A 27,849-nucleotide genomic window follows, 5' to 3' on the forward strand; every position below is an offset into this window, starting at 1 on the left:
TCTGGTAGCTGGTTCTACGAGCCCTTCATCCTAGATTCCCTCGCTGCTAGGAAATCTGTTCACAAGTTCCATAAAATCATTTGAATGAATGGAGCATAGTGTGTCACCAAGAAAGAAACATATCTTCTTTTTGTTTGTTAACTGATCCAAATAAACGAAGGATTTTATTCAGTGGCTCTAAAAGATTAGAATAAGATGAAACTCGAAGATAACTTTTATACTCCTATTAATTTCTTATTTCTTCTAGTCAGGTGGGTGTTGGTCGGTCTTTTGGCCATATCCCATTTAAAACCACATGTGAGGGTCTCCCTCCATGTGGCTGACACCATCATTTAGAGAAGTTATGAAATAGATTAAGAAGGATGAGGACTGTGTGGAGGTAGTTATGATAATGTCCCCTGATGCACGAAGGCAAGTGTTTCCCATAGGAAGGAATGCCACGTAAGAAGGCAAAGGAAAATTCTAGTAGAAGCTCCTCAGATTTTTTGATAGTTTAGTATTTTTCCCTTATTACGCTATGTTGAAGATAAAATCCCATATTTTTCTTTGTGTAATACTCACTCATCAAAATTCTGTTAAAAATTATAATTAAACAGGTTTTATCATCAGTGTATTTTTTTTGAAAATTGAGGATACATATCAAGAAATTGAATTGGAATTATTTGTGGAAACATATCAATTGACGGAACCCTTGATAAAAGAAAGAGAGGATGTGTATAATTAGTCTGATTTATATGTCCTTGTGGGACTAATTTTGCAAACCAATAGATATGTGAAATAATGAACAATATTTTTTGGAAAAATTTATTGATAAAAAGTTTCAGATAGAATAACAGTATCTACTCCTACTCATATGCTGAAGATGGTTTATCCCTAGAGGTTAGTGTGGATATACTAAATGGTAGACAGTGGATGATATTTGGAGAAAGAGCACATTGAACTGATCCATATGAATCTGTATAAAATACTGTCACAATTGTGTAAGTGGTCTTTGGCTTGAGACCTAAAAGATATTTTATGCAAGGAAGAAAATATTTTATCTTTACCAAAGAGTACCTAATCATGAGATTAAAAAACAGTTTAATAAATGATCCAGAAAAAAGTCCGTGAAGGTGATTGTCTGGGAAAGATGGCACTGATGCCCTCTAAATTAGAGAGGACAAACTCAATGAATATTATATGATAAGTCTTTGGTGAGCGAAGGGAAAGATTGTATAAGTAGATTTTCCTCATTTCATAATGCACAAATCCTTAGTAGGATAAACCAAGGGCCAAGCTATATAGTCCGTTCTAGAAGGTAAAAAGGAGTTCATCTAACCATGCATGCATAAAAACTCATGTGCCCAATACTCCTAGAATGATTTGTGGTATAGTGAATTCTCCAAAACTAGTGGGTCATCCTTCTTTGGACTGATGCATCAGGAAACCACTAAAATAGCTTATTTTACAATATTTACATTACCTCAGTCAATGACTAGATCAAATCATCTTCACCTCTTCTTCAGAAGGCAGTTATCCCATATTTCCACTGAATGGTCTTAATGGATATAGTTAAATGGATTTTATGAAAAAAATGACATGAAGCATAAAAGGAACCAAAGTCTTCAGTGAGAAATGTCCATGAAAGTTCCTTGTTGGGTAACCCTTTTTCTCTTCTTTTCTTGGGACCCTCACCTTTAAGTGGGACTGGAACAACAAGAAGATCCATCACAAATCTATTGGTAACATTGACTGAAAGAAAACAAGGATGTCTATCATATCTAGGACTGTGTGGATCTGTCAATAGGTTGAAAACTTCTAAGGCTTGTGATGACTCATTCATGGATGTAGACAGTAGAAAATTTGATAAGGCACAAGGAGGTTTGATCATCAATTTTTTTCTTAATTTTAAAAGTTTGATTTGATACATATTTCTTCTATGGTGCAAACCTCATTCTAATAATTGATCATGTATGAATCCAAAATATCTCAAAATGATATGCAAAATTTTAACTACGTATCCCCATATATATCTTCATAATTAAAATATTATCAAGTTTATTTATAGTGCATGATTGGTGTGTATAACTTTTGAAAAAAATTCCTCCAACTATAAGATCAAAAATCAAAAGTGACAAATCCACCAGGTTTGTATATGTTTGAAGAGAGAGCGTAGAAAACTAGGATGTCTTTTTATCCTACTTGTTGCTCTTCATTCAGAGGCTTGGGCATTTGAAATCAAATAACTACTTTAATATACAATCAGATATACATGGAAAAAAAATATCAGATAAATAATTTTGACGATATAAGAGTTTGATTTTATGCATAGAACATGGTTTCCTCATCTAAGATCTCAATAAGATCCCAAATAATTTACATTAAATTTTCATTATTATGAAAATTATAAGATTCAGGTGGCATGTGAGTGGAATGATGGTCTCATTGAAGTTCATAGCCCTGTTTACTCACCCGAAGGATTCTACAGAACTCATGAGTTCCCAGAGACCCTTAAAGTAAGATATCCATTTTCCATTTAATAGAAAACCAAATCCATGAAGTTTTATGGTATTTTTGGTGTCATATGTTTTTAAATGAATCTTTTAGTGCAAAGAATTCATAAGTTTAATTAACCCATAATACTTAAGTTTTGGATACCAAATTTGGAGGAAAATTCATAAATGTATTACCTTTTTAGTAAAATTTTGGAGTTCAATTGACCGATTTTGTATGGTTAATATATATAATTGGATATTTTTGAGAAATAGAAAATTAAATGGTTTAAGTGTTTCATGTCGGGCCTATTGCAACCAAATCGGGGGCCAAGGCATTCAAGACAACAAAGTCAACAGGACCATGAACCATGGATATGACATGTTTGAGGTTCTAGCCAAATAGTACCAAAACAGATAACAGGGTTACATTGCATTTACAACATTCCCAAATAGGGACTACTAAGATCTACCTCCTACCATCTATGCTGGATACCTTAGAGGGATCATGAGCCTTCTTCATGGAGTGCAAGTTGCACAAAATGTTTCTAATCACATTGAAGTTTTTCAACCATTTTTGAGTTGCCTGTTTTTTCTCATACGGGACCGACCCCTAGAAAGCTGACTAATGATAAATGGCTACATATGCTCCCACATATTTTGGCACGTATCAGACACATAATGAACCCCAAATTTTATTTAATTTTGTATCTTTACTTCGTAAACCATATAATGCAACCGATAACTAAGATATATCTGTAAATGTTTAGGATAACTTTTATCTATTTTAAATAATTTTAAGCATAAAAAACGAAGTTGAAATCCTTCATTATGACCAGATCCAGCTCCTACACCTAGATAGGATAACTAGGTATCATATTCAACTTGCATAATCATAGTGTTAATCATATTTAGAATTCGTATATTCAAAAATGATGTGGAAATAGATAAGAAAAGGTTAGCCCCGAGATTCCTGTATGATACATGCATATATTTACACGTTACAAAGTACATTTTCTCTAACCCACTAAGAAAGACATATCAAAAAATGTTTATAGAGAAACTCTTCGAAAATTAAAATCATTTTAAACATTAAAAAGGAAGCACGAAAAATTCCTCAGGACCAAATTTACACGTCCACTTACATCCAGATCTCTGCTCGTTGAACCCAACATGCACAAGCCGTGTCAATGATGAATGGAAATTTCAAATCAACAATGAAGTGAGAGTATAAATCACTACACGGATTACATCAAATATATAAATGATGACACCCATCCCCATCAACAGTCTATCGGTTCTCCCGGGGCTTCAGAATCTACGATTTATATAGGGTTTTGCGTCGTGGCCACAGATGGGTGCCCATCATCCCCAACCTTGATAGTTCTCATGTTCTTGGCTAGGCTGGGAGACGAAATTTGCCTGCAGTATGCATTCTAGACCTCTCCTTTCTTCTTCTGGATGGTCTCTAGGGGCCACGGTAGCGAAAAGCGGGGACTTTTCATTTTGTGGAGTTGAATTCCCCATCATCCGTTCGAAGGTGATTCCAAGAACCCGTAGATTGCTGATATCCTCGCGCTTGGTTAACCAACCCAAACGCCGGAATCCTCTAAGGAAGAAGCTTCTCGGCAGAGGAGACCAGGTGCGTCCAATTCTACGCGTTATACATCCCGAACTTCGTCAAGAAGATAATTTTCTTGGACAAGATGAGCAAAATAGTGAAGATAACTTCTCAGAGCGCGAGGAATGTAGAAAACAGGGGGATGAAGAATGGGTGGAGTTGAATCTAGGTGGCGAGAAGAACCATCAGATTCTTCGCCAGTCTGAGAATTGGAGTAAGTTAGAATCATGGGTCGATCAATGCAAAAAGGATTCAGAAGTCTGGGGAATAGGAACTGCTCCAATTTTCGCGATTTACAAGGACAGCGATGGTAGGGTTGTCCGGGTTTCTGTGGACGAAGAAGAGATTATCAGGAGGAATCAGTATGGAAGGTTTTCTTTGCAGCAGAAGAAGACGAAAGAAGATATTAGTGAGAAGGTTTCCCGAGCTAAACTTATAGCCAAAGAGATTGAAGCCGGGGGAAACGAGCTCCCCGGGAACAGTACCATTGCGAAAACTGTTGTTGAAGGCATGAATTCATCTATTTCTGTCCGAAGCTTTCATCCATTTAAACTAGGGGGTAAATTGCTCACGGGCATTTCCCCTCTATTCGTTATTCCGTTAATTTTCAGCGTTTTCTTTGCGTTTTCGTTCAAGGGGTTACTGTCCATGAATAGTAGAGAAGAAATTACGAGGGAACAAAAAGAAATGCTGAGGAGAAAGTTCAAATCAAGAATGGGAAGAACAGTGGCGGAGGGAGGGACTGTTGAGGTCATTGATAATATTGCTCAGTTGCCTGTGGAGTTGGAGAAAGCGCCATTGCTAGATAAGCATGAACTGATGAAGAACATCAGAGAAAAGATGTCATCTGATTCCCAGAAAAATCAGTTTGATCAAAGAAGAGTTCTTGGGTTAGAACAAGAAGTTGAAAATGACTCTCTATTCCTTCCATTAGCTTCTGAGCATCAATTACCTGTCTGGCAATCAGATATCAGTTCAGAAATTGATTCAGTGGAAAATTCCTCAAACGGCAGTTGTACTCCTCATGCTATCCAATCATCAGAAATTAATGGACGTTCTATTGGAGATTGGGATACTGAATCAAGTGAAAAAACGTCGGACGAGGATAAAGAAAAAAGGTTTGATCATGAGAACCCACCTGAAAAGAGGACTCCTACGATGAAGCCAAAAGTTTTAGTATCACTCAAAGATGCCAGAGATTATCTTTCTAAAAGACATTCTTCTTCTTCGGCTTCTGCTTCTGCTTCTGATTCTGCTTCTGCTTCTGATTCTTCTTCTGCTTCTGCTTCTGCTTCTGATTCTGCTTCTGCTTCTGATTCTTCTTCTGCTTCTGCTTCTGCTTCTGATTCTTCTTCTGCTTCTGCTTCTGCTTCTGATTCTTCTTCTGCTTCTGCTTCTGCTTCTTCGTCTGGTTCTTCGTCTTCTTCTTCTTCTTCTTCTTCAAGCCTTTCAACTGGTGGGAGCGGGAACTCAATCATAGATACAATAGAAGATGTCCAAAAATCAAAATTTCTGCCGAGCACCATGGAAAGAACTCTTCTGTCTGTCTTTTCAGATGACGTATCCCTTCAAAGCTCGTCTTCTGGAGAGCCCGGTGAAACTGAGATTCAAGATTCTCGTCACAAAGAACAAGAACAACAACTCGACAGTTTTAAAGAAACTTTAGAAGGATTTGGAGAATCTCCTCAGGAATCTAAGATTCATGTTTCCCACACAGAAACTAAAGTTCTGGATGAGAAGAAGAGCTGGCTTGAAGATAATTTTGAGATGTTTAATCCTTTATTTGAGAAGATCGGAGCTGGTTTCCAGCAAAACTACTTGTTAGCTAGGGAAAAAGCTGGAGAACGTGAATCTCTTGTATCAGACATAGGCGAAATAGCATTGGATGATGAAGAATTTGAGTGGATGAATGATGAAAACCTAAGAGACATTGTATTTAAAGTTCGGGACAATGAGTTGGCTGGGCGTGATCCTTTTCACTCGATGACTGCTGACGAACAAAGCTCATTCTTAAATGGTCTTGAAAGAAAGGCAGAGAAAGTGAACAATAAGATGTCAGCATTACATGAATTCCTCCACTCCAAGATTGAAAACATTGACTACGGCATTGGTAACACTTATTTAATGAGACCCTTATTTTTTTTTCGTAGTTTGACATTGAAGTTATTTTATATAATTTTTCTCTTATGTTCCAGATGGAATCAGCGTTCATGACCCTTTGGAGAAAATTATACCCCGGTGGAAAGGGCCCCCACTTAATGAAGACCCCGAATTTCTCAACAAATTTTCAACAGGAACAATGCCCGAAGTAGAAGGTCAATTATCCCCACCATCACCTTCCTCTCTTGTTAATGATCAGAGGAAATTGTCTTCTGATGGAGCATCTGCAAGACCTAAAACTATCATAGAAAGTAGCGACGGCTCAATAAGATCAGGGAAAAAGCTGGGTAAAGAGCATTGGGAGCATACAAAGAAATGGTCCAGGGAGTTTCTTGAACTCTATAATACAGAGGAAGACCCAGAAGTGAAGTCAATAATGAGAGACATGGGAAAGGATTTAGATAGATGGATCACAGAGAAAGAGATCCAGGACGTGGCCGATCTGATGGATAGTATACCAAGACGAAAACGAAAGTATATCGAAAAGAAAATGGATAAACTTAGAGGAGAAATTGAAAAGTTTGGGCATCAAGCTGTCATCAGCAAGTACAAGGAATACGTCAACGAAAAAGAAGAAGACTATCTTTGGTGGCTGGATCTTCAGTTTGTCCTGGTGAGGATTAATATTTCTTGGATTGCATTCGTTAAGTGAAGGGTTCTGTTTAACAATTTTTTTTTTTTAAGTGCATTGAACTGTACAGAGTTGAAGACGACGTGCCGAAAATCGGATTTTACTCTTTGGAGATGGCTGCAGATCTTGAACTGGATCCAAAGCAGTATCACGTCATTGCTTTTGAGGATCCAGGGGATTCAAAGAATTTTTGCCACATTACTCAGGCCCATTTGGAAATGCTGGGCAATGGTAGTGCTTTTGTGGTAGCCAGACCTCCAAAGGTACATTTTTATTATTGAATGGACTCCGGAAAAGAAGATTAAATGGGATTTTTGGGTTTCTAATGCACTGATATTTTTATGTCCGCAGGATGCCTTTAGGGAAGCCAAAGCTGATGGTTTCCACATTACTGTTGTGAGGAAAGGGGAAATCAAACTCAATGTAGACCAGACGTTGGAGGAGGTGGAGGAAGAGATTATTGAAATCGGGAGCAAGATGTATCATGACAAGATTATGAAAGAACGGGGGATAGATATGGGCACATTAATGAAAGGCGTCATTAACTCTGACAAATCTACTCGCAGGTTTCTTTCTGTTTGTTTGATGTTTTGTGAAGCTTTTTTGGTATTTGCCACAGACATTCTTAACCTTTTTTTGTTTCAATACATGCAGAAGATCCAATAGGCTGCTTCAACAGTCTACACCGAAGAGAAGCCCGTTATAATTTTCGGCCATCTCCTTGTAGATTTCCATAGAAAAAGGTAATTTTTTAATTTTAATCGAGCCCTATGATCAGGGTGGCATGATATCACTGTTTAATTGTCCAATCATTTCGCCTCACAAGTGATATCCTAGTAAGGATCTTGAAGAACAAATCGTTTTTCGTCAAAAATGATTTCATATGTTCTGTTGACATTTACTCAAGATCATAAAGAGTAGTTGAACACTTTCGTCATACCTTTTTTGATGAAGCTAAGTTTCGAATACTTTATCTTTTTTGATCCGTAGAAAGGACTGCTCTAAACTTTTCGGCTTTAATTGGATACCTTTGGCTTATTCGTTCTTACTTTTTCAATACGCATATTGTTTTTAATTTCGAAGTGTAATTGGTGGAAAACCCATAAATGCAGATCTATCCGTGAGGATAATTTGGACTGCTCCGTTGGCTTCAACTTCACCGAGTGAGAAATCCTCGTCTGTATCATGCTCTCAACTCTTTCTCTCTTCTCATTGGCAAGTTACTCGAATGCTATGTTCTTCACTTAGCAAGAGAAAATAGTAAATAGTTTGTTGCATGAATGCTACAGCGAACATGTCCGGTTGAAGGAAAACCTAAACGTTGTCAAATAAACGTCAAGATAACAAACAGAGTGACTGCATGGCAACTGACGGCAAAATACTAATTCAAGACATTGACGAAGAACATTATATAAATCCAACATTACTTCAAGTCTTTATATAGTTAGATATCAAGGAGAAGACAAGATTTCAGAGATAAAATTCTTCAGGCAGTTGACTAAGCATCAGACTTGACTTCTCCTGTAGGACCTTTGTCCCCTCCAAACAAAGGACCCTTGTCACCACCAAACAAAGGACCCTTGTCGCCACCAAACAAAGAATCGATCTCACTTGAAGAACCAGTGCCAAACGAAGACAGCCCTTCTTTACCCTGTTCTTCACTCTTCTCGGCAGCTCTTTTCTTTCCTAGAACGGCTTCAATGGCAGCCTGAGTCGCCCTCTTGGCCGCCTCTTCTTTAGCCTTGGCCTCAGCCTTCTTTCTCTCCTCCTCCGCCTTAGCCTCTGCCTCAGCTCTTGCCTTCTCCTCTGCAGCCTTCGCCAGTGCCTCAGCCTTCTCTATCTCCGCTTCTTCCAACACCCTCTCCAGCTCCTGCTCCCTCCCTTCCTTCTTAAGAGCCTCCACTACCATCTCTCTCATCTCTCCAGACAACGACACATCATCATCCAAGAACACATCTTTCACAGTCCTCAGCGCATCATCCAACCTGCCCATCTCACAAAATTTCTCCAGCAGAAGATTATAACTCTTTACATCCGGCTTCACCCCTCTCTCTACCATCTTGTCAAAGAACCCCTTTGCTTGATCCACTCTCTCCGCATGAATCAACCCATTTATCGTCTTATTATAAGCGGTGGTATTGGGGCGCAGCCCAGATTCGACCATCTTCTCAAAGTAACCCACCGCATCATCCACTCTGTCCACCAGGAAACAAGCCTCCACTAGAAGAACGTATGTGTATTCATCCGGGTTAATCCCCTTCTCCCCCATTTCCCTGTACAGAAGCTCCGCCTCTGAAGTCTTCCTGTTCTTTCCCAGCTGCTCTATCAAGTTGTTGTAGGACAACGTATCCGGCGTGCATCTCTTCTCACCCATCTTCCCAAACAGCTCTATGGCTTCATCAAACTTCCCCTTAGCGCACAACCCATCGACCATCACGTTGAAAGTCCCCACGTTAACAGTCATCTTCAACGGCGGGTTGTGCTCAGACATCATCCGATTGAACAGCGACGTTGCCTGCTCATACCTCCCGTTCTTGCTCAACGCGTCCAAGACCGTGTTATAGCTCGCCGCTTCAAACCTGACCTTAGATTCAGGACCAAGAACTTCACCGTAGATGTCCATCGCTTCCGTCTCTAATCCCTTGTTGAAGTACCCGTGCATGAGATTACCGTAAACTACACCGTTTTCGATGACCCCTCCCCCCAATTTTTCCTTCAATTCCGAGTAAAGCTCCAACGCCTTGCCCGGGTCGCCGTTCTTGATGAACCCAGACATGAGAGAGTTGTAGACTACAGGGTCAGGGGGGCAGGTACCTTTGGCGAGCATGTCGTCCTTGAGCTCAACCGCGCTGTCGATCTTGTTGTTGTCGACGAGGCCCTTCGCGAGGATTCTGTACGTGGTGGGAGAAGGGTTGTAGGGGGCGTCTTTGATCAGCAAGCGGTAATGCTCCAACGCGGTGTCGGTCTTGCGGCAGTCGCAGTAGACTTGGAGGAGGAGATTGTGGGTGACGACGGTGGGGACGACGCCGGCCTGGGTGATGAATCGGTGAAGGGAGAGCATGTCGGAATAGCGGCACTGGCGGATTTGGGCGGAGAGGACGGCATTGCAGGTGAAGACGGTGGGGCGGCAGTTAGAGTAGATGGAGTGGCGGACGAGGAGAGAGGCTTCTTCGAGGTCGTTTTCTCTGATCAGCCGGAGGATGTTGTTGTGGAGCTCGAGGCGCTTGCCGGAGAGGGCGGCGGCGGTCTCGGGGAGCTTGGGGGCGTTGGGATTGGTCGCTGTAGGGTTTCTCGAATTGGGCATTCGCTGTGGCGCAGGCGGCGATTGGGCGTGGCGCGAAGGAGAGATCGGCGGTTCGATGCGGAGGCGGCGCTTGCGGCGGCGCCGCTCCGCCGCCGCCTCCTCCGGCGTGGCGAAGGAGAAGCGGCGGAGAGCGGCGATGGCGGAGGGGAGATCGCGATCCAGTCGAAGGTGGTAGGGTTTCATGGACTTGAGGTAGAAGAAGGGCTTCGACAGCGCCATGAGAACGACGATGAAGGCGACGACTGGGGTTTGCTCTTCTGGGGTTTTAGAACGGCTCCTCCGATGGTCTCCTTTGCTATCTGCCGTTCATCCATCAAATAGTCCCCGCGATTTAGGAGCTCATCGACTCATCCTCACCGTCGATTTGCCGAGGTGAAAAAATATCTCCACCAATACTTTTAGGATGAGAAGATAACTAAATAGTGCTGTACAGCATTTATCACTTGGATCAATGGCACTAAAGATATGTATGGCAGAATTTATAAGCGGTTTGTGTAGCTTATATTATACATTAGCCTTGCTCCTATCCTTCTAGTGATATATTTTTTACTCTAATAAGATTGTGAATGCCAGTTCTTGAAGATCAAAATACTGGCTTACTTAAGGTGAATGCATATTACTTTTCAGTAGAAAGAAGAGAGAGAAATAAACGTACAGGGGTACAGTATAATAAGGGAACAAAATTTAGAAGCTATAGGCTGGTAAAGAGAACATGAATAAACAAATAGAAAATGTGGAGAAAAAATGAATAATCTATTTTCACACTCTTCCCTAAGGGTGTATACATGTCAATCATGCCAAGCTTGTCGTTTAGTAATTGATCTGAAGTTGATTTATCGAGATTGGGTTCAAAGATCGTGATTGACACGATCCTATAATGATTCTCACCGTGGAAGAGAAAACACTTTAGGATACTTTAAATACATTGAATAGAAGCACCTTTGTGTGGATCAGATCCACGATTTTTTGGTCCTTCAATCTGGTCGTGTTGAATTGTCGAGTATTTTATCTCTAGATGTATCGACCCTATCCTTAGCACGTCGAATATTCCTCTCCATCTTGACGAGCCTCATTATTGATCAACCATCTTTGTTTTTCCATTCAGATTGCATTAGGAAAGGATGGCACCCAAAGAGAGAAGTGAGAAAAAGGATGGGAACCTCAATAACTCTTGCTAGGTGAGTTTCGTTCATGGCTCTCTCATTTCTACTTAATTAATTTTTTTATAAGATCCTTGTACTTTAAGTATATCTTTCAGGATCCAAATGACTCTCTAAGCTCATGTATTAATCTTTATATTGACTCTAATGGCATAATAACCATTATTGTATGAACTTATTAATTAACTATATCAACATATATATTAATTAAAAAAATATATATATTAATGGTCTATTTAATTCAATAGTTAGGTTGAATTTATATCCCGTGGGGTGCCAAGCTGCACCTTGTGCTCTATAAAATACAAAGGAGTACATTAACTCTATTATGGAAGATTTATTGTCATTAGTTATTGTGTACGTAGAATCCATCATCAGCTTGACATCAGAGGACTACTCTGGGAATAGTCAACCCAAATAGTACTGATTCATTGGGAAATCATTTGAGAACTAATCTCTAATATTTGACTGCCCTTGCAAAGGAATTCATTGCATCCTTTTTGTTGAGTTGTCTCCTCTTATACAGAGGCTAGACAACCTCCATCTTGACTACTCAATCTCCTTCATGAACTATTTGCATCATGCAAGGTAAGAAAATTGGAATCACATTAATAGGATCTCATTGGTCATAATCAAAACACAACCTTCCATCAATATGATGACTTGGATGCCTTATGTCCAAAGCTTACTTATACAATGGTGACATGAATCGACATGATTGACTGTAAGGTATAATACCATCTCACTACTCAATCACCTTCATGAATTATTTATCTATTTAATTTCAATCATGGATCAGCTGAATTCAGGGATTCATCTGTATCCATTCAATGAATTCTTTCTACAAACAACCCACTATCAATCCCTAATACATCCCACTAATGGTTATGGATCAGCTATACTCATCATATGTGTGGGACTTGATATTGATATTATTTTTTTATAACCTACTGTATTAGTCTTCAAATAAATATTTAGATGACATATTTAATAAAATATGAGATTTACGTCATGATTTGTATATTCATTTATTCATGAATACAATCATTGATACAATATATAAATTGCATCAATTAATATTTAATGATATTTGGAAAGTGTTATTGGCTTGCCAGCCGCATATATTTCCATCACAGGTTTCTTAAATTAAAAACCTTCCATTTGATGATTGTTCACCTGAATGTGCTTTTTACTTCATGGGAATTCATGTGACTAAAATTTTTACATAGCTGCTTGATTGACATATCACATAGATATAAAAACAGCCACATGAAATCCAAGCTCAAGGGGTAGTGATTTTGTTTACATAATCTCATGGAGTGCAGGCCTTATACTGATAATATACTTTTCTAGTTAAGCATGATACCGTTGTATCTTTGTTTGTGAAAAGAATATTATCAATCTATGGCTCAGAGTTTTGTTTGAGATATAGGGGTTTTGAGCTCTATCTCTACTTTCTGACCTATTTTGAAGGTAAAAGCATTACATGAAGGAAAAAAAAACAAAAGGTGTTTTGAAGATTTCTTTGACCAGAGAACGTTTCTCTGTTTTTTCACACTAAAAATTACTAAAACTTCCAAACTACTTAGAATCACTTTAAAAATTCCCAAAATTTAAAAATTAATTAAACTTTAAAATTATTTTTAAGTATTTTGATTTTCGTTTTCATTTAAATCAATTGTTAGTGGAAGCCTGAAACTGAAGATAGGCCTGAACTTAGGATAGCTCATCTTCCAGGTCTCTATCAATCAGTAGAATCTCATCTATATGGACAAAGAAGATACCAAAACCATGAATTATAGACTCAAAGAAGACTGATAAGTCAAAAGACTCAACGTATACCTAGGTAAATAGTTTCCTCAGTAAGTCAATTAAATACTATCATTGTGATAAGACCTTCTAGTATTTCATTTAAATTAACTACATCCCTAAAAAATTACTTTGTCATTTATTTAAAAATTGAAATTGAAGGTATTTATTGTCTTGAGATATTTATTCCCAGTACATTTAATCAACATTACATCAACAATATATACAACCATGATGATAAAATATTGCATTGATATTCATTGCATTGATCAACAGATTAAAGAATATACATGCAATAAAAGAAATAAACAGATATTCAAAAGGACTTTAAAACTAAATCAAAATTATGATAGAATAGTCTTGCATGGAATAAAATTGAATTTCCTTTTGGATCTCTGAAAGACTCTGCACGGGAAGCGGTAGAGTCCAGCCTCAAGATGCATAGACCCCATATTCAACCTGGTAACTATAGACGTCACTTCAAGATAATTTTCCACTACTTTGGTCACACTTGGAGGAGAGGGTGCCCATCTTTACCATCTTCACTGCCAACTCTATGGTGGAGTGCTAGCGTCATTCGGCTGATGTAGTGGCAAAAAATTACCCAGCTCAAGCCAGTATCAGGATGAGCTTTATTTAAATAGAATGATTTAAATGTGACCATTGATTTTCTTAAAGAAAATTCAACCGTTAGTATTCATTACCTTTTCTTAGATTATCTAGTTTTCTCATTCAGGTGGTGAATCAGTGACAACAAGCACTATGCAGAGGAATGAAAACCATACAATTTAATATTATTTCAGAAAGACAATAGTTTTATAAGTTGGAATATATTTCATATCATTCTATGTGTAATATTTTATTTAATAGAAATTATTCAAAATTTTCAGTCTTAAATTCAATGAACCTGCATATCACAGTTTTTGACAATGATTAGTGCAGCTAAACATAATGAAAAGGTGCCATTATGGCATCTCAAATTGTAATGTCGTGACAACCAATGATTAGATATCACAGTTTTACTTTTTAATCCATATAATGATGAGGACCAATGAAAACTAAAATTAAAATTTCAATAAATGTATGTGCATAAACCAATAAAAACAATTATTATTTTATGCATTTTTAAATTTGAAAATGTTTTAAATAAAATGCGGTGTTTTGGCGTCACATGATTGGCAGAAAATAAAAATGGCATTGATGTGTTTTTTGTATCAGTGCAGCCATGCCATCTAATAATTATATGCACATTTCTTTTATGACTTGAATGACTCTCATCAGCGTGTCATTAAAAAATAGATAAATTGTGTCGATGTCACATGCGCCAATGTGACACCACATCACATGTAAATTATCAGATAAGATACATTTTCGTTTCCTTTTTCCCGTCAAGGACGTAATGCTCTAGAGGCGCCGATCACAGATGATAAGGAAAATGTGCCAAAAATAAGGGTTGCTTTGTATTACTCCCCCTACCCATCCGTGAACTCAGATCAATAAATTGAGGACTGAATCTTTGTAAAAATCATCCTTGTTTTCTGATTAAAAGAAAGTGAGTTTTTGAGATACAATAAGCTTGTTCTTGTTTTCTTAAATTTTTTGAGAGAGGCAACATAGACGAGAGGAAGCTCACCTATATTCGCAAATTACCGTGATTATGGCAAAACATAAGGATCTATGATAAGTATCCTTGCCTTACATTGTTTATTTTCATCATTATTGTTAGCTTATATTTATTACATCATAACTTTTCACATTTCTATCACATCTGGAACCTTCACATCACAGTATGTTTCTCATTTTACGTCATCCCAATTACACACATCGTTCTACCGTCGCATACTACTTATGAATCCATCAAGATTATTATATTGTTATCATTAAATTCAAGATGAAAATGGATAATAATGATAAGCTAAAGCCATAAATTGGATCAAAATAAAATGCCCAATTTTTAAAGAGAAGGATAAAAGGCCAGGCTTCACCCTCTTTAGAGACCATGTGAAAATGAATAATGACTTCTGGAACTTACTCCATAAATTTGAATTTGGCATCTTCTTTCCTCTTGGAGGATAAAAAAGATCATGACTGGATTTTCAAGATTTGAAAGTACCTGGAATCACTGTAATTATATCTAAGAGCCAAGAACATTTTACGTTCTCTATTCAAAGTTTTCTTACTTCCTCTATTTTAATTCTTTTCCCCCCTTATTGTATTCAATCCTTTATGTCTTTCCCAATGAAATGTCAACAGCCTAAGCACATAAGATTTCTTGTTTCCACTCTTTGTTAAATGTGTCCAACATGCAGAGCAGTGATCCAAATATGTTGATTTGGAAAAGATGAAAATGCCATCTTGAAAACTAACTAATGTGATTAAAAGGTTTATGCATTCCTTTTACTTCAGCTGTTTCCCTTCTATTTTTTGCTAGACTAACATTTAATAAGTTAACCTACGTAAGGGTTTTTCCACCAAATCAAACCAGAATAAAAAATTCCTCCTGAAGAAAATATTACATCATTTTTTGAACATCCCCAACCGTAGCTTAATTGTGTAACTTGCCATTTGTACCAGCTGCCCCTTTGTGCCCAGGCACCGACAAAAATCACTAGTAATAGGCGGGTGAAGTTGAATTTATTTTATTAATTCAATTATTTACCAAATAATTCCCCATAAAATCTTTAAAATCTAATAAATCTTGATAAATTTATTAAATAATAAAAGTATGTATTTATGTTATGTTCATAAAGTACTTTAAATATTTTTCTTCCATTATGATTGAACTTAGTCATATAAATTCGTAAGAAATACAAAAAATATAAAAAACTTCTTAAAATACTAACTGAAAAATCACTTTTTCAACACCTTCTAAGTAAGGAATTATTATATTTTTTTTTTATAAATCAAAACCCTGAAGCATAATTTCAACCCTAATTTCATGTTTATGGACTCACATTTTCCATTTCTCAATGTCTCATATTTTATATGTACCTTCCATCATGTTATTATTCACAAGTTAAAGTATGTTAATGATGGAAATATTGTGGCCGACAAGCCAATCACACAGTCCATATCTCGTTCCATATTCATTAATAGAACATATTCATTATAGTGCACGTGTGATGCTCATAATGAAGTCCATGAATGCATGATCGGACTTAGTGAATTATGATGAGATCGTAATATGGAGATCACTAGTCTTTAAGCATGTGTTCTAAACATTCCTATTCAAAGGATACGCGAGAAGGACATTGAAGTATTCGGATAGAATAGCACTATCTAGCCTCACTCATATGATGAGTATGGCCGGTCCCGTAGCCATTAGTGTGGCGACACTAAGGATAGATAGTGGGTGCTCTTTAGTGGAAAGAATTTGCTGAATTGATCCGTACAAATACCTGAATGGTATTATACCGAACTGTCAATCAGGTTGATTCACGTCACAGTTGTGTAAGTGGTCCTTAGACCTAAGATACCAAAGATGTCTTATGGACGGACGGTTGTACTTTGGCTATGGCCAACGAGTCTCTAATCATGGGATTCTAAACGGTCTTAGTTCGGGTGCATCAAGAAGTACACGAAGGCGATTGAGTGGTCAAGATGGGATCGTCCACCCTCGGTATAAGAGGTGACAGCTCAAGGAAGATGATGCGATGAAGTCCTTGGCCAAGGCAGTGAAATATTGGAGAAGAGTTCTCCGATGATTGCCGGATGCATCAGTACTAACTCGGATGACCGATTAGGGTTTGACAGTTGACCATATCCTAAGTCGTCCAAGGAGCGTCAAGTGGATGAGGGATTATACATACATGGTAACCGATGATGAACAGGTTCCATGAGTGAGTCGATACATACTCCTTTATATCTTCTAGGACACGAGGTGTAGCTTGGCACCCCACGTGTCGGAGTCTCGACCTATCGATTGGGTTAAATCGATCCGACGTTAATTAATCTATATGATGATATAGTTAATTAAGTTGGAAGGCCAATAAAGGTTATTGGGTCGTTGGAGTTGTTAAGTAGACTGATACATGGGCCTAGAGGGTCACACACAAATGGTCTTTTGGACGTTGGAAGATATACTTAAGCTTTGGGGGTTTTTATGAAAAATACCCACTTAGTATAAATAGGGGAAGGCCTTGAACAAAATTCACCCATGCCAGAATTGTTCAGGGGCCTTTCCCCTTCTTCTCCGCTCTCCCCACACCCCCTCTCCATCCCTGATGTGATCAGGATGATGTAATGATGCCGACGGAGAAAGAACGGGGCTCGTCAACGAGAAGGAGGAGATCCGACGCGGAGGACCGCGTGGATACGTCTAGGGGCTGCACACTTGAGCAGCTCTACTCGTCTCACTCGTTTTAATGAGATTCGTGCAAGGTACTTCGTTTTAATGGTTTTTGTCGATGCCGTTTGATTCGCAAAAGTCTTCCGCTGCGCATCATTTTGTTCTGCTCATCCAAGTCAAGGCCTCTAGAACCAAACAGTTAAATCGTTGAATAATTTTCTACACTGAGATTGTCTGTACTCATCAATAAGCTAGATTTATTTACTTGAGTACTTGTTTATACTTTTATTGATTAAACTCAAAAGCACCAAACACAGTTTAAAACCCTTAATTTGATTTTATCAGCTTCAAGTCTACTAGAATATTTTGATACATACCTAATTTATGTTAAAGGCTGTCTGAAATACCCATCACACGTGTTAGATTTTTAGCCGAATCATTGCCATACATATGGTTAATTTTGTATGAAATCATCGTGTAACTTCCTATTTAAATAAATTCTAACACATCCTGTGTTAGCTTGATATCTGAGCTGATAAATCACTGATATTATCTGATTTTAAGTCATAAAATTCTCACAGCATCATCTTATTAACATAGAATCAGAAGTGTTGTGTAAAAACTTTTATATGATTTTTTAACAAAAATCAGAATTTAGACTATATTGATGATTATTTGTGTATTTTATATGATATTGAATTATATGAATATTACATGATAATTTTTATTAACAAAACAATGTACGTGAATAATTGTTTCATAGTTACTTAATGGTTAGCCCTAGAATTCAAGGAAGAAAATAACTCATGTTAATAATAATAAAAATTAGTTTTATGCGTGAAGAATTTAGGTATTAGTTTGGTAGCCTATAAATTTGGGTCAAGACGATGTTCCACTTTTAAAGTGCTATGGGACAAGAAGGCAGTTATGTATTGGCCCCATATTAAGAGCTTTCAGATGAATGAAATGTTTTTGTCTTTTTCGGACAATCTTCACTTAAATGATAATCTAAACAGGATGCAGGAAATTCAGGAACAGGGTAGCATCCAAAAACTTAAATAAGAGATGGAAATGTCCTTGGAATGAAGTAGGATACAACAGAGGAGTATATTGGGAGAATCACTATGCATTATTTTTTTAGTACCTCTCTCTTATTAATTTGAATATTTATCCACAACATTCTTGATGCTAGAAAGGACATTCCAAAGATCCCTATTGGTACATGAGGTTCACAAGTTATTTTGTGGAGGAATATTTATTGTAGTTTATTTGATGCAGAAAACTGTTTTGGTTTTGAAAGATTACTCTGTCCTAATGTAGGTTTAATTATTCTTAATGGGGTTAACATGCTTTTCAGGAAAAGTTAAAAGAAAATCATTTTTAACTAGTAATCTAATCATACCTAACTCTTAATTCTCTTTTTTATTATATTTTTTTACGGAGCTGTCTTTATAGGAGTTCAAGGTCCCCAGCACAAATGAAATTAATGATTCGTAGCTTACTCAACTTGCAGTCAATTAGGCTATGTGGTCTTTTCTTAAGGCATCAAACTTTGTTCCAATGAAAGCATAATTTTTTTTTCAGGATATGGAAAATATGTATTATATATCATAAAACTAAAGTATTTACAGAAATATATATAGATAAACTTGTTGTGCTTTCACTCCATATTATAAATGCTTTTAATCAGGAGGATTTATTCTTTTAATTAATTATAGATGAAATTATTAAACTGGAATTCGTTCTCAAATTTGACAAACCTAACTTTCATTATTCCAATTCAATGGAACCTAGACACAATTATTATGAAGCAGATGAAGTACCAAATAGTTAATTTTCTTATGAATTGGATCAGCAATCAAATCAATCATTTTATTCCTTCCATCTATTATTCAGGAATATCTCTATGAGTTTTATTATTTAAATTTCAAGGGAACTAATGACACAGATAATACATTCACTAAGAATAGAATGGCAGTCTTCCAAGAAGCAAACTTGATTATTGAGATGTTTAAAATAAGATGTGGAAATCAGTATTATCATGGAAACACTTTGGCAAATCATTCCATCCCAGAATTAAGTTTATTCTGATTTATTCTTTTTATTCCAAATACCACAATCATTAATTTTCTTCAAAACTCATCAATTGTAAGTAGATTTTTATGATAAGCATTGTGAGATATACTCCTCAGATAGATTTCATGATAAAGTTAGGTAATCTCACTTGATAGAATGCTCACTCTTGCTAATATAGTTTGTAGTTCAGGCATCATTCTTTCATGATGACACAATGATAAATATTAAATATTCTTTTGTAAATGAAAATAAAAACTTTGACAAAATATATTTCTTCCAAAATGGTAGTAGTTTAAGGGAAAATAGAAATATATTTTCAATTTATTTCTTATAATTAGCTATTGACATCTCCATATCATGAAGATTTTATATCTTATAAGAGTGATGTGAAAATATAAATTATCTACTCATGGTAAATAATCTTTTAGGAATATTACATATCCAAAAGCATAGGATTATTACACAGTTCAAGAGGAAAATGAAACTGTTTTACAAAGAGTGACAGTAAGTTGAGAAAGTAGTTTCCAGATCTATGATGGTAGTGAGTTGAATGATTTTCAGTTGGGTATCGGAATAATGAAAAAAATAGTTTGTATGATATTGATAAAATGGTACTAGTTTAAGATTGACTCTAAAACAGTCCGTATGATTCTCGAATCACATTAACTAAAGCGTATTCTTCCTCGATGTTTCTCCAACATGCATTCATATTGAACTAGATTCTCCATCCGTAGAAGTTGTAAACTCATGTGTGAATGGAAATCAATATCAGACATATATTCTGTTGGGCTACATCTCCATCCAAATGAGCTCTCAGTGTCTTTATGTTTTATTTAATCAAAATATTTTCCTTATGCTTTGTCATCTGTTAAAATCCACGAAAACAGAATTGATAAACCATTAAAAACTCCAGAAATCCTTATCATTTCACATCCGTTTACTGATTAAAGCCCTAATAAATGCACCCAAAAATAAAAACGGCGAATTAATCAGCCTGAATACTCCTACTCCTGATGCAACGGAGCGATGAACTATCTTCTGAGAGAAGGCAATCTGATGACACAACCAGATTGAGCTCCGGATCCAATTCGAGCAGGGCCGTAGCTTCGGGCGAAAGGCTGACCTCGAGGTCGATGCCGCCGCCGCCTTCCCTGCCTGGATACGCCAAAATCACCCCATCGTACTTCTCCGCGACACCGCTGCGCATGGCCACGGGCTTTCCCCAACCAAAGTCGCAACCGTACTTGTCAAACCTCGGCGAGCTTCCAATGAACGTGCCACACATTTCCATGATCGAAAAAGTGTAAACTATCGGAGCTTCCATCCACCTCTTAAGCTCCTCCCTGATCGCCTCATCGCCATGGCGGGTCACTGCTTCATGGATTATTTCCGCGGCCCAGCCCACGCCGCGGCTCAGAAGCTCGCCGGCGGTGGCTGAGGCGATGATCGGGGAGATTGCGCAGCCGAAGTACGCTTCCGGCAGCGGCGGGCTAAGTCGCCTCGGTTGTCCGCGATTACCCCGCATTGTACCGTCTCATTTGCAGGGATGCGACGCGCCCGGGTAATGCACCGCCACATGCACGCCGTGAGAGCCTGCAAAGACGCGATCTTGTCCGTCCCAAGCTCTTCGTTTGCCTCCGACTTGAGCCGCGCGATGGCCCCCGCCGAGAAGCGGAAGAATTTATCTCTCAGCGGTGGAGCCGAGATCCTCTCAATGAACTCGTCTTTGTGGGCGAAGGGCAACCTTATTGGAGGCCTACAACCGTCGGGAAACCACCTCTCCAGCACCGGGTCGGAACAGAGACGAAGGTGGGACGTTGGAGAACGCGAGATCTCGGCCCAGGCGTTGAAGAAGTTCCAGAAGGCGGTTCCATCGCCGACGACGTGATTGAAGGTGCAGCTTAGGAAGACGCCGTCCTCGAGCTTCGTCAGCTGGACAGCGAGTAGATGAAGGGAAACGCCGTCGTAGTTGATGGCGCCATTGCATGGGAACAAGTCATTGATAAACGCAGGGACGTCTTCCGACCTGGCCTCCACATCTGCAACGTGAACACCATCTGCGGCTGCAAGGCGGAACGCGGCGCCGCGGTCATCGCAATCGATGTAGACGGAGATCCCCCCTCCATTGTCGTGCTTGTCGACGCTAAGCGGCCGGCGAGGGGGCGAAAGTGTGAGAGGGCAATCGATAGAGACGAGGTGACGCGTTCGACGATGGCTTCCGTGGGAGCGCCTGACGGGAAAGAAAAGAGATGGCCGTACTGGATGTTGCGAAATGAGAGCAGGGCCAAGTCCCACGGAGACAATTCGCAGCGAGACTTGCCTCCCGCGGGTGGTCTCTGAGAGGGGCAAACGATACTCTCGGACAAGATGCGTATGGGGGACATGGCGGCGAAGACTGGATGCTCTCCAAATTTCATGCTATCTGCTATGTGGGTTTATAGGGGATGAGCGAGGAACGTGAGGGCATGTGGCCGTGAGGGCGCCAATCTTGAATAGATCCCAAGATGAAGATTTGAACTTGGTCAAGGGTTCATAAAAGGGAAGAAAATGCTACCAGAGGGCCTGTGGCGTGCGAGAAAAAAGGAAGAAGAACAAGTCAAACAAAGTAGCGGGAGCAAATGAGAAGGAAGAACGGGGAAAAAAAGTGAACGGACGAGATGGAGGAAAGAGGAGAGAAAAAAGACAGATAAGAAAGTTAAAGAAAGAAAAAAAAACCCAGACAAGAGAGAGCGTGAGATGTGACAAGAGAAGTCAAGAGAAATGAGATGGTTGGCGATAGAAAAGAAAGAGGAGAGAGAAGCAGGAAAGGGTGAGATTAGGGTTGGACATTTAGGACCAAGGACTGGTTTGACCGGACCGAACCGGTTTGTCAAACAGACTGGAATATCAAACAGGATTACGTCCAAGGGTCAAACCGGACCAGAATTTATTTAATATTGTTTGATATTTATTTAATATTTTTTACAAAATTCTAAAAATATCAAATCCAACTTGATGGAGAGGTTTCTATTGAGCTTAGTGTAGATGCCATATATTTGACCATCTATGCGCACCCACTTGATGTAGGGGATGTTTAATATTATCATGAACATAGACTTTCTACTTTGACTTTGACATTGACTAGTAAACCTGACCAGACCGGGGTGAGTCCGGACCGGACCGGATCAGAAAAAGAACAGACTGGAACCCAACCAAAGTTTAGGTCTTTGCTAAAAACCCGGTCTGGACCGGGACTGTCAAACCCTAGATGAGATAGAGGCCAGAGAGGACAACAAAAGAGGTGGCGAAAAATAGAGAGAAGAATGGCTCCAAGAAAAGGACTGAGGGGAGGAAAAGAACATAAAGATGTGAAAAAGAAACATCAAATTTGATGGCTGGCTGAGGAGAGAGAATGCATAGCGCAATAGAAGGAAGAGGGAAGAAGAGAGGAGAGGAGAGGAGAGGGAAGAGGGAAAAGTCCATGCCAGCTTTTAGCTGATCTTGGAGAGAAGCAGTTGTGGAGCTTCTTGCTCCCGTCGGCTTCTTCTCCACCTGTTCAAACCCTAGCCGCCCGAAAAGAGAGACATGTCTTCGTTTGTTCAACGTGATTACCCGATATTTATACTGGGTTTAAACTGATTGGGCCTTGCAAACCCAATATGATGGGTCTGATATCTCCAGATCCCATAAGGGTAATTATAAAATAACAAGAAGTATAGGGTTTTAGAGAGGAGAGATAATATAAAGAAAGGGAAAATGGAAGTCTGCTGACACCCCTCAAGCTGGGAGATAAATGTTCTTCATGCCCAGCTTGCTGGCCAGCCTTTGAAATATACTTCCAGGTAAGTCCTTGGTGAGAATGTCTGCTGCTTGATCTTCTGATTGGACACAATTCATCTTGATTATGCCTTTATCAATTTTCTCTGCGATAAAGTGTTTGCCAATCTCAACATACTTTGTATAATCATGTTTAACAGGATTATGCGCAATACCGATGGTTGACTTGTTTTCACAATATAGTATAATTGGTCCTTCTTGAGAAACTCTCGGGTCTTCAAGAACCCATCTCATCCAAAGTGCTTTACATATAGCTTGGCACAACATCTTGATTCTTACTTCTCCATGTAGTAAGGCTTCCTCCAATAAAGGAACAATATCCTAATGTTGACCTTCTATCTAGAATTGATCCTCCACAGTCGGCATCAATGTACATTTCTAGGGAAGTATCTCCCTCTCTTTGAAATAGTAGGCCTTGCCCAACTGTACCTTTCAAATATGACAGAACTTTGTGTGCTGCATTCAGATGAGATTCCCTTGGGCTATGCATGAATTGGCTCAAAACTCACACCGCAAATGCTATGTCTGGCCTTGTATGACTCAGATATATCAGCTTACCAAGTAAACATTGGTACTAATGTTTTTTGATAGGGACAACATCTTCACAAACACCAAATTTAATATTTGGAACAATTAGGTAGTTGACGGTTTGCATTCAGTGATCCCTGTCTCATGTAAAAGATCTACTGTGTACTTCCACTGCGAAAAGATAATCCCATCTTCAGAATAAGCAATTTCAGTTCCCAAAAAATACTGTGGAAGACCCAAAGATTTAATATCAAAGAGCTTGCCCAACTGGCTACTTAGGTATGGGATTTCTTCATCATTGTCACATGAAATTATGATATCATCAACATACACCAAGAGAGCCACAATTCCTCCCAAGGTAGAATGCTTGACAAACCTAGTGTGATCCTAGCTACTCTGTCTATACCATATTTCTGTCATAGATATGGAAAATGTTCCAAACCATGCTATGGGTGATTGTTTTAACCCATACAGAGCTTTGTTCACCCGACACACCTTTCCCCCTTTTTTCAACATTATATCCTGGGGTAAGTCCATGAATGCCTCCTCTTCCAGGTCACCATGTAGAAACTCAATTTCAACATCATACTGATGCATCTGCCATCCCAACTTGGAAGCTACTGCTATGAGGATTCCCAAAGTGTTTAGCTTCTCCATGGGGGTAAATGTCTCTTTGTAGTCTATTATGTTGGACTGGGTATATCCTCTAGCGACAACTCTTGCCTTATAGTTCTCAATTGAACCATCTGAATTGTATTTGATCATATATACCCATCTACAGCTGACTACTTTCTGGTTGCTTGGCACTGGTACTACCTCCCATGTATTGTTCTTCAGTAACACTTCCATTTCTCTCTCCTTTGCTTCCCTCCATCTTGGTATCTTCATTGCATCTTCTACATTTTTTTGGTATATCTTCATTGTCAATGTTGTTAAGGAGTGCACGATAGCTTGGAGAGATTCTTTCATAACTAACAACATGTGATCGGGAATACCTGCTATGCTGAGTGCATGTTTGCTTCCCTTTTGTTAGGGCAATCGTCCATCCCAGCTTTTCATCCTACAACACTTCTGCGATTGGTCTTGCTTCATTAATGATAGGGATTTCTGCTCCTGCTCCTGGTTTTGAAACATCTGTGGGAGGAGTCCCTACATTATCGTCTTCGGGAATAGCCTGACTAGATCCTTGTCCTGGTAATTGAATTTTATGACGCCATTGACTCTCCTGAACTGATGTACGTGCAGTGCAGATATCATGTTCTTCTTCATTGCCCTTTGTTATAGTGGAATCTGGGATGGGCTTCACCTTCACTTCATTGGTGTCATTTGATAGGTTTTAGTAGATGTTGTCCTGATTGAAAGTCACATTCACTGAAATGAAGAACTTCTCCAAGGTTGTACTGTAGCATTTGTAACCCTTATGTGTAGGAGAGTATCCCAGAAATAGACACTTGATTGATATTGGAGTGAGCTTATTACCAGGATTCTGAACGTGAACAAAAGCTGTACATCAAAAAACTCTCAATGGAATGGAAAAATTAATCTTGGCCTCTGAAAAATGCCTCAACATCAATTCAAAGGGACTGTGATATTCTAGTTTCTTGGATGGAAGCCGGTTAATCAAATAAACGGATGTCACCAGAGTTGACGTGGAACCTGGCCATGGAAAAGTAATAAATGGAAGTGGCAATCACATGGCCAAATTTCCATACTGCAATCCCATTTTTCTAGGGAGTGTTCACATAGGAGTGATGGCGCGGCACCGTCCGAGACCGCAGGACCATCGCTCGAGGAGTCAGCACTGCCTTCGATCTTGCCACTGACTCACATCCATCCCACACGACAAGCCAAAGCGACGACGCACGCACCCGGATTCAGATATCCCGGATAACGGCGCGTCCTCTTCGAGTCCATCTATCAGTTTCTTGCATTTATTTCCTTTCGTAGTTCTATCGTCTCGTCTACGATGTAGAGAGGGGAAGTTCCTGTATGAGGATACCTTCCCCTCCCTTAATGGGCCTTCATAAACCCTTGTTTTATTTCTCATCTTGTTTCCCATTTTGTAGTTAAGGGGGCCTATTTACCTCTCTCCTATAAAAGGGAGGGGTGGGTTCCCCCCCAAGTCACTCTTGAATTTCATTTTGAAAGTTTTAGCGTAAGAAGTTGACGAGTCATTCTCGTTGAGGAGAGGAAGAAGAAGAAAGAAGAAGAAGAAGGAAGAAGAGGAAGAAGAAGGAGAGGGAAAGGAGAGAAGAGAAGGGAAGGAGGAGGTCACCGACATCGTCGCCCACCCTCCAGAGCGCTGCCGTCCGCTGCTTCACGTGCCGCCCCCGCCATTGTTCCTGCCACCGCACGCCGCCATCACGCGCCGCCGCTGCCACTTTCCCCGCCGTTGCACGCTGCCTACACCGCCACAACTCCGCCGTCCACCTCCTACATCTGTCGCCGCCGCTGGAACGGCCAACCCGCCGCTGCCCGTCGCCGTGCCGCCGTGCCACGCGTCCATATGGTGCTCGCAACGTGCCGCGCCTCGCCCGTGCCGCACCGAATGCCGTCGCCCGCACCCCGCGCTGCAGGCCGTGCCCCGTGACGCGCCGTGCTCTGCCTGCACCACGCTGACCTCCGTCGGCCATACCCCAGGCAGTGGGTCGCGCCCAACGCCACGTCAGCGCCGCTCCCGAGCCGCACCTAGTCTCTGAGCCGTGCCCACGTCCTGTGCCACGCCTGCGTCGTGCTGACCACCGCCGTCCGTGACCCGGGCTGCAACTTGCACCCTTTACCGCGCCCACACTGCGCCCGCGCCGTGCCCGAGCTCAGCATCGCGCCCGCGCCCTGTGCCGCACTTGTGCCGCTGTGCCTGCATTGCCTAGCACCAGGCACTCCCGCGCCCCACAGCTGTGCTGTGCCCCCGTCAACACCGCTACCTCCGGTCCCTCGTGTAACGAAATTTCCGTCGCAGGACGCGACGAAGGTACCCCTCTTACTGCTCTTTATGTCTTTTATCTACTTCAGTATACTTTTGTATTGCCTCCTCCGCGCTCGGCTTAGACGTAGGTGAGAGAGACAGGTTGAGAAGATGACGATTATTTACACGAGAGTCTTACCTATCTGGTATAAGTCGGGTTCTCCCGACGTATGTTAGCATACTAGCGGGAAATTCCCGTTCGAGAACGTATTCGCCCTCGACCCTCTCGGGCGAGGTTCGGGAGGTCCGTTTGACCTCACCACAAGCGACCCCGTCAATCCTTGGAACGGCGTAACCGCATCTTTGGCTCCTTCACGTACTACAGCTAGGGCTTTCATAGTTCCATCATACGTGTTCTCTGTACACCTGCATTATCGGTCAACACCCCCGGTCGTTGACCGATAGACATTCAGATTCGATACTGAGCCACTACCCTCGGTGATGACCGGACGACGTCTTGACAACGTCCAGCATCAAATTGGTATCAGAGCCCGGCTGTGGTTGCCCACAGCACGCCTCCGGCTTCACATCAGCATCTAGTCGCATCTGCATCACATCGTCTATTCGAAAATTCATATAGGAACCCTAGGAAGGGCCGTAGAGACGCAATCGACATGGATGGCACAACGCGGAGGCTAGACATCGGGCCCACGGGAACTCCCTAGCGCGTCCCGTGAACCATAACACTCCCCACGCGGTTCACCGCGATTCCTTGACGACGCCTCACCTAGTGATTATGAGGATAGGGTGACCTTAGGTCAATGACCCCACGGGAAATCTCCCGTTATCGAGTACACCCCCCGAGCGACCCCCACACAGGGTCGAGGAAGAGGATGAGGAGGAGTACCCCGCCAGTACCCGCTTCGAGATGAGCTACCGAACGATCAGGGAGCTTACTTCTGTGCCATGACCTCTAGTATGGAGCGCATGTTCGCCAACCAACAGACGTCCGAGCACGGAGCTGACATGGGTCCGGCTGCCACAGGGCGACCACGCAACCCATTATGGGTTGCTCGACAA

At 40.3% G+C, this 27,849-nt stretch overlaps 2 protein-coding genes and 1 pseudogene across 2 annotated transcripts; 1 reads left to right on the plus strand and 2 right to left on the minus strand.

The window, feature by feature from the left end:
- The first annotated feature begins 3,750 nt into the window (after positions 1 to 3,750).
- On the plus strand, positions 3,751 to 8,164 carry LOC144703129 (uncharacterized). The gene is made up of 6 exons (XM_078575224.1): positions 3,751 to 6,202; positions 6,288 to 6,865; positions 6,937 to 7,146; positions 7,235 to 7,449; positions 7,538 to 7,626; positions 7,996 to 8,164. Exons 1-5 carry the CDS (start codon positions 3,901 to 3,903, stop codon positions 7,587 to 7,589), a joined length of 3,357 nt encoding a protein of 1,118 aa, XP_078431350.1. The 5' UTR covers positions 3,751 to 3,900; the 3' UTR covers positions 7,590 to 7,626; positions 7,996 to 8,164.
- Positions 8,165 to 8,251: 87 nt separating this feature from the next.
- Positions 8,252 to 10,453, minus strand: EMB1796 (Pentatricopeptide repeat (PPR) superfamily protein). The gene has a single exon (XM_078575225.1). The coding sequence runs from the start codon at positions 10,404 to 10,406 to the stop codon at positions 8,382 to 8,384; it is 2,025 nt and encodes a 674-aa protein (XP_078431351.1). The 5' UTR covers positions 10,407 to 10,453; the 3' UTR covers positions 8,252 to 8,381.
- Positions 10,454 to 20,426: 9,973 nt separating this feature from the next.
- Positions 20,427 to 22,200, minus strand: LOC144703141 (putative acetyltransferase At3g50280; annotated as a pseudogene).
- Between the last annotated feature and the right edge of the window lie 5,649 nt (positions 22,201 to 27,849).

Source organism: Wolffia australiana, chromosome 5 (assembly GCF_029677425.1).
Source record: "Wolffia australiana isolate 7733 chromosome 5, ASM2967742v1".
NCBI lineage: Eukaryota > Viridiplantae > Streptophyta > Magnoliopsida > Alismatales > Araceae > Wolffia > Wolffia australiana.

Excerpts from the sequence above, each read along its gene's own strand:
- LOC144703129 (XM_078575224.1), top strand. The coding sequence starts at position 3,901 with ATGCATTCTAGACCTCTCCTTTCTTCTTCTGGATGGTCTCTAGGGGCC. Across the intron at positions 6,866-6,936 it reads TGGATCTTCAGTTTGTCCTG|TGCATTGAACTGTACAGAGT; the intron begins GTGAGGATTAAT and ends TTTTTTTTTAAG. Across the intron at positions 7,450-7,537 it reads TCTGACAAATCTACTCGCAG|AAGATCCAATAGGCTGCTTC; the intron begins GTTTCTTTCTGT and ends CAATACATGCAG.
- EMB1796 (XM_078575225.1), bottom strand. The coding sequence starts at position 10,406 with ATGGCGCTGTCGAAGCCCTTCTTCTACCTCAAGTCCATGAAACCCTAC.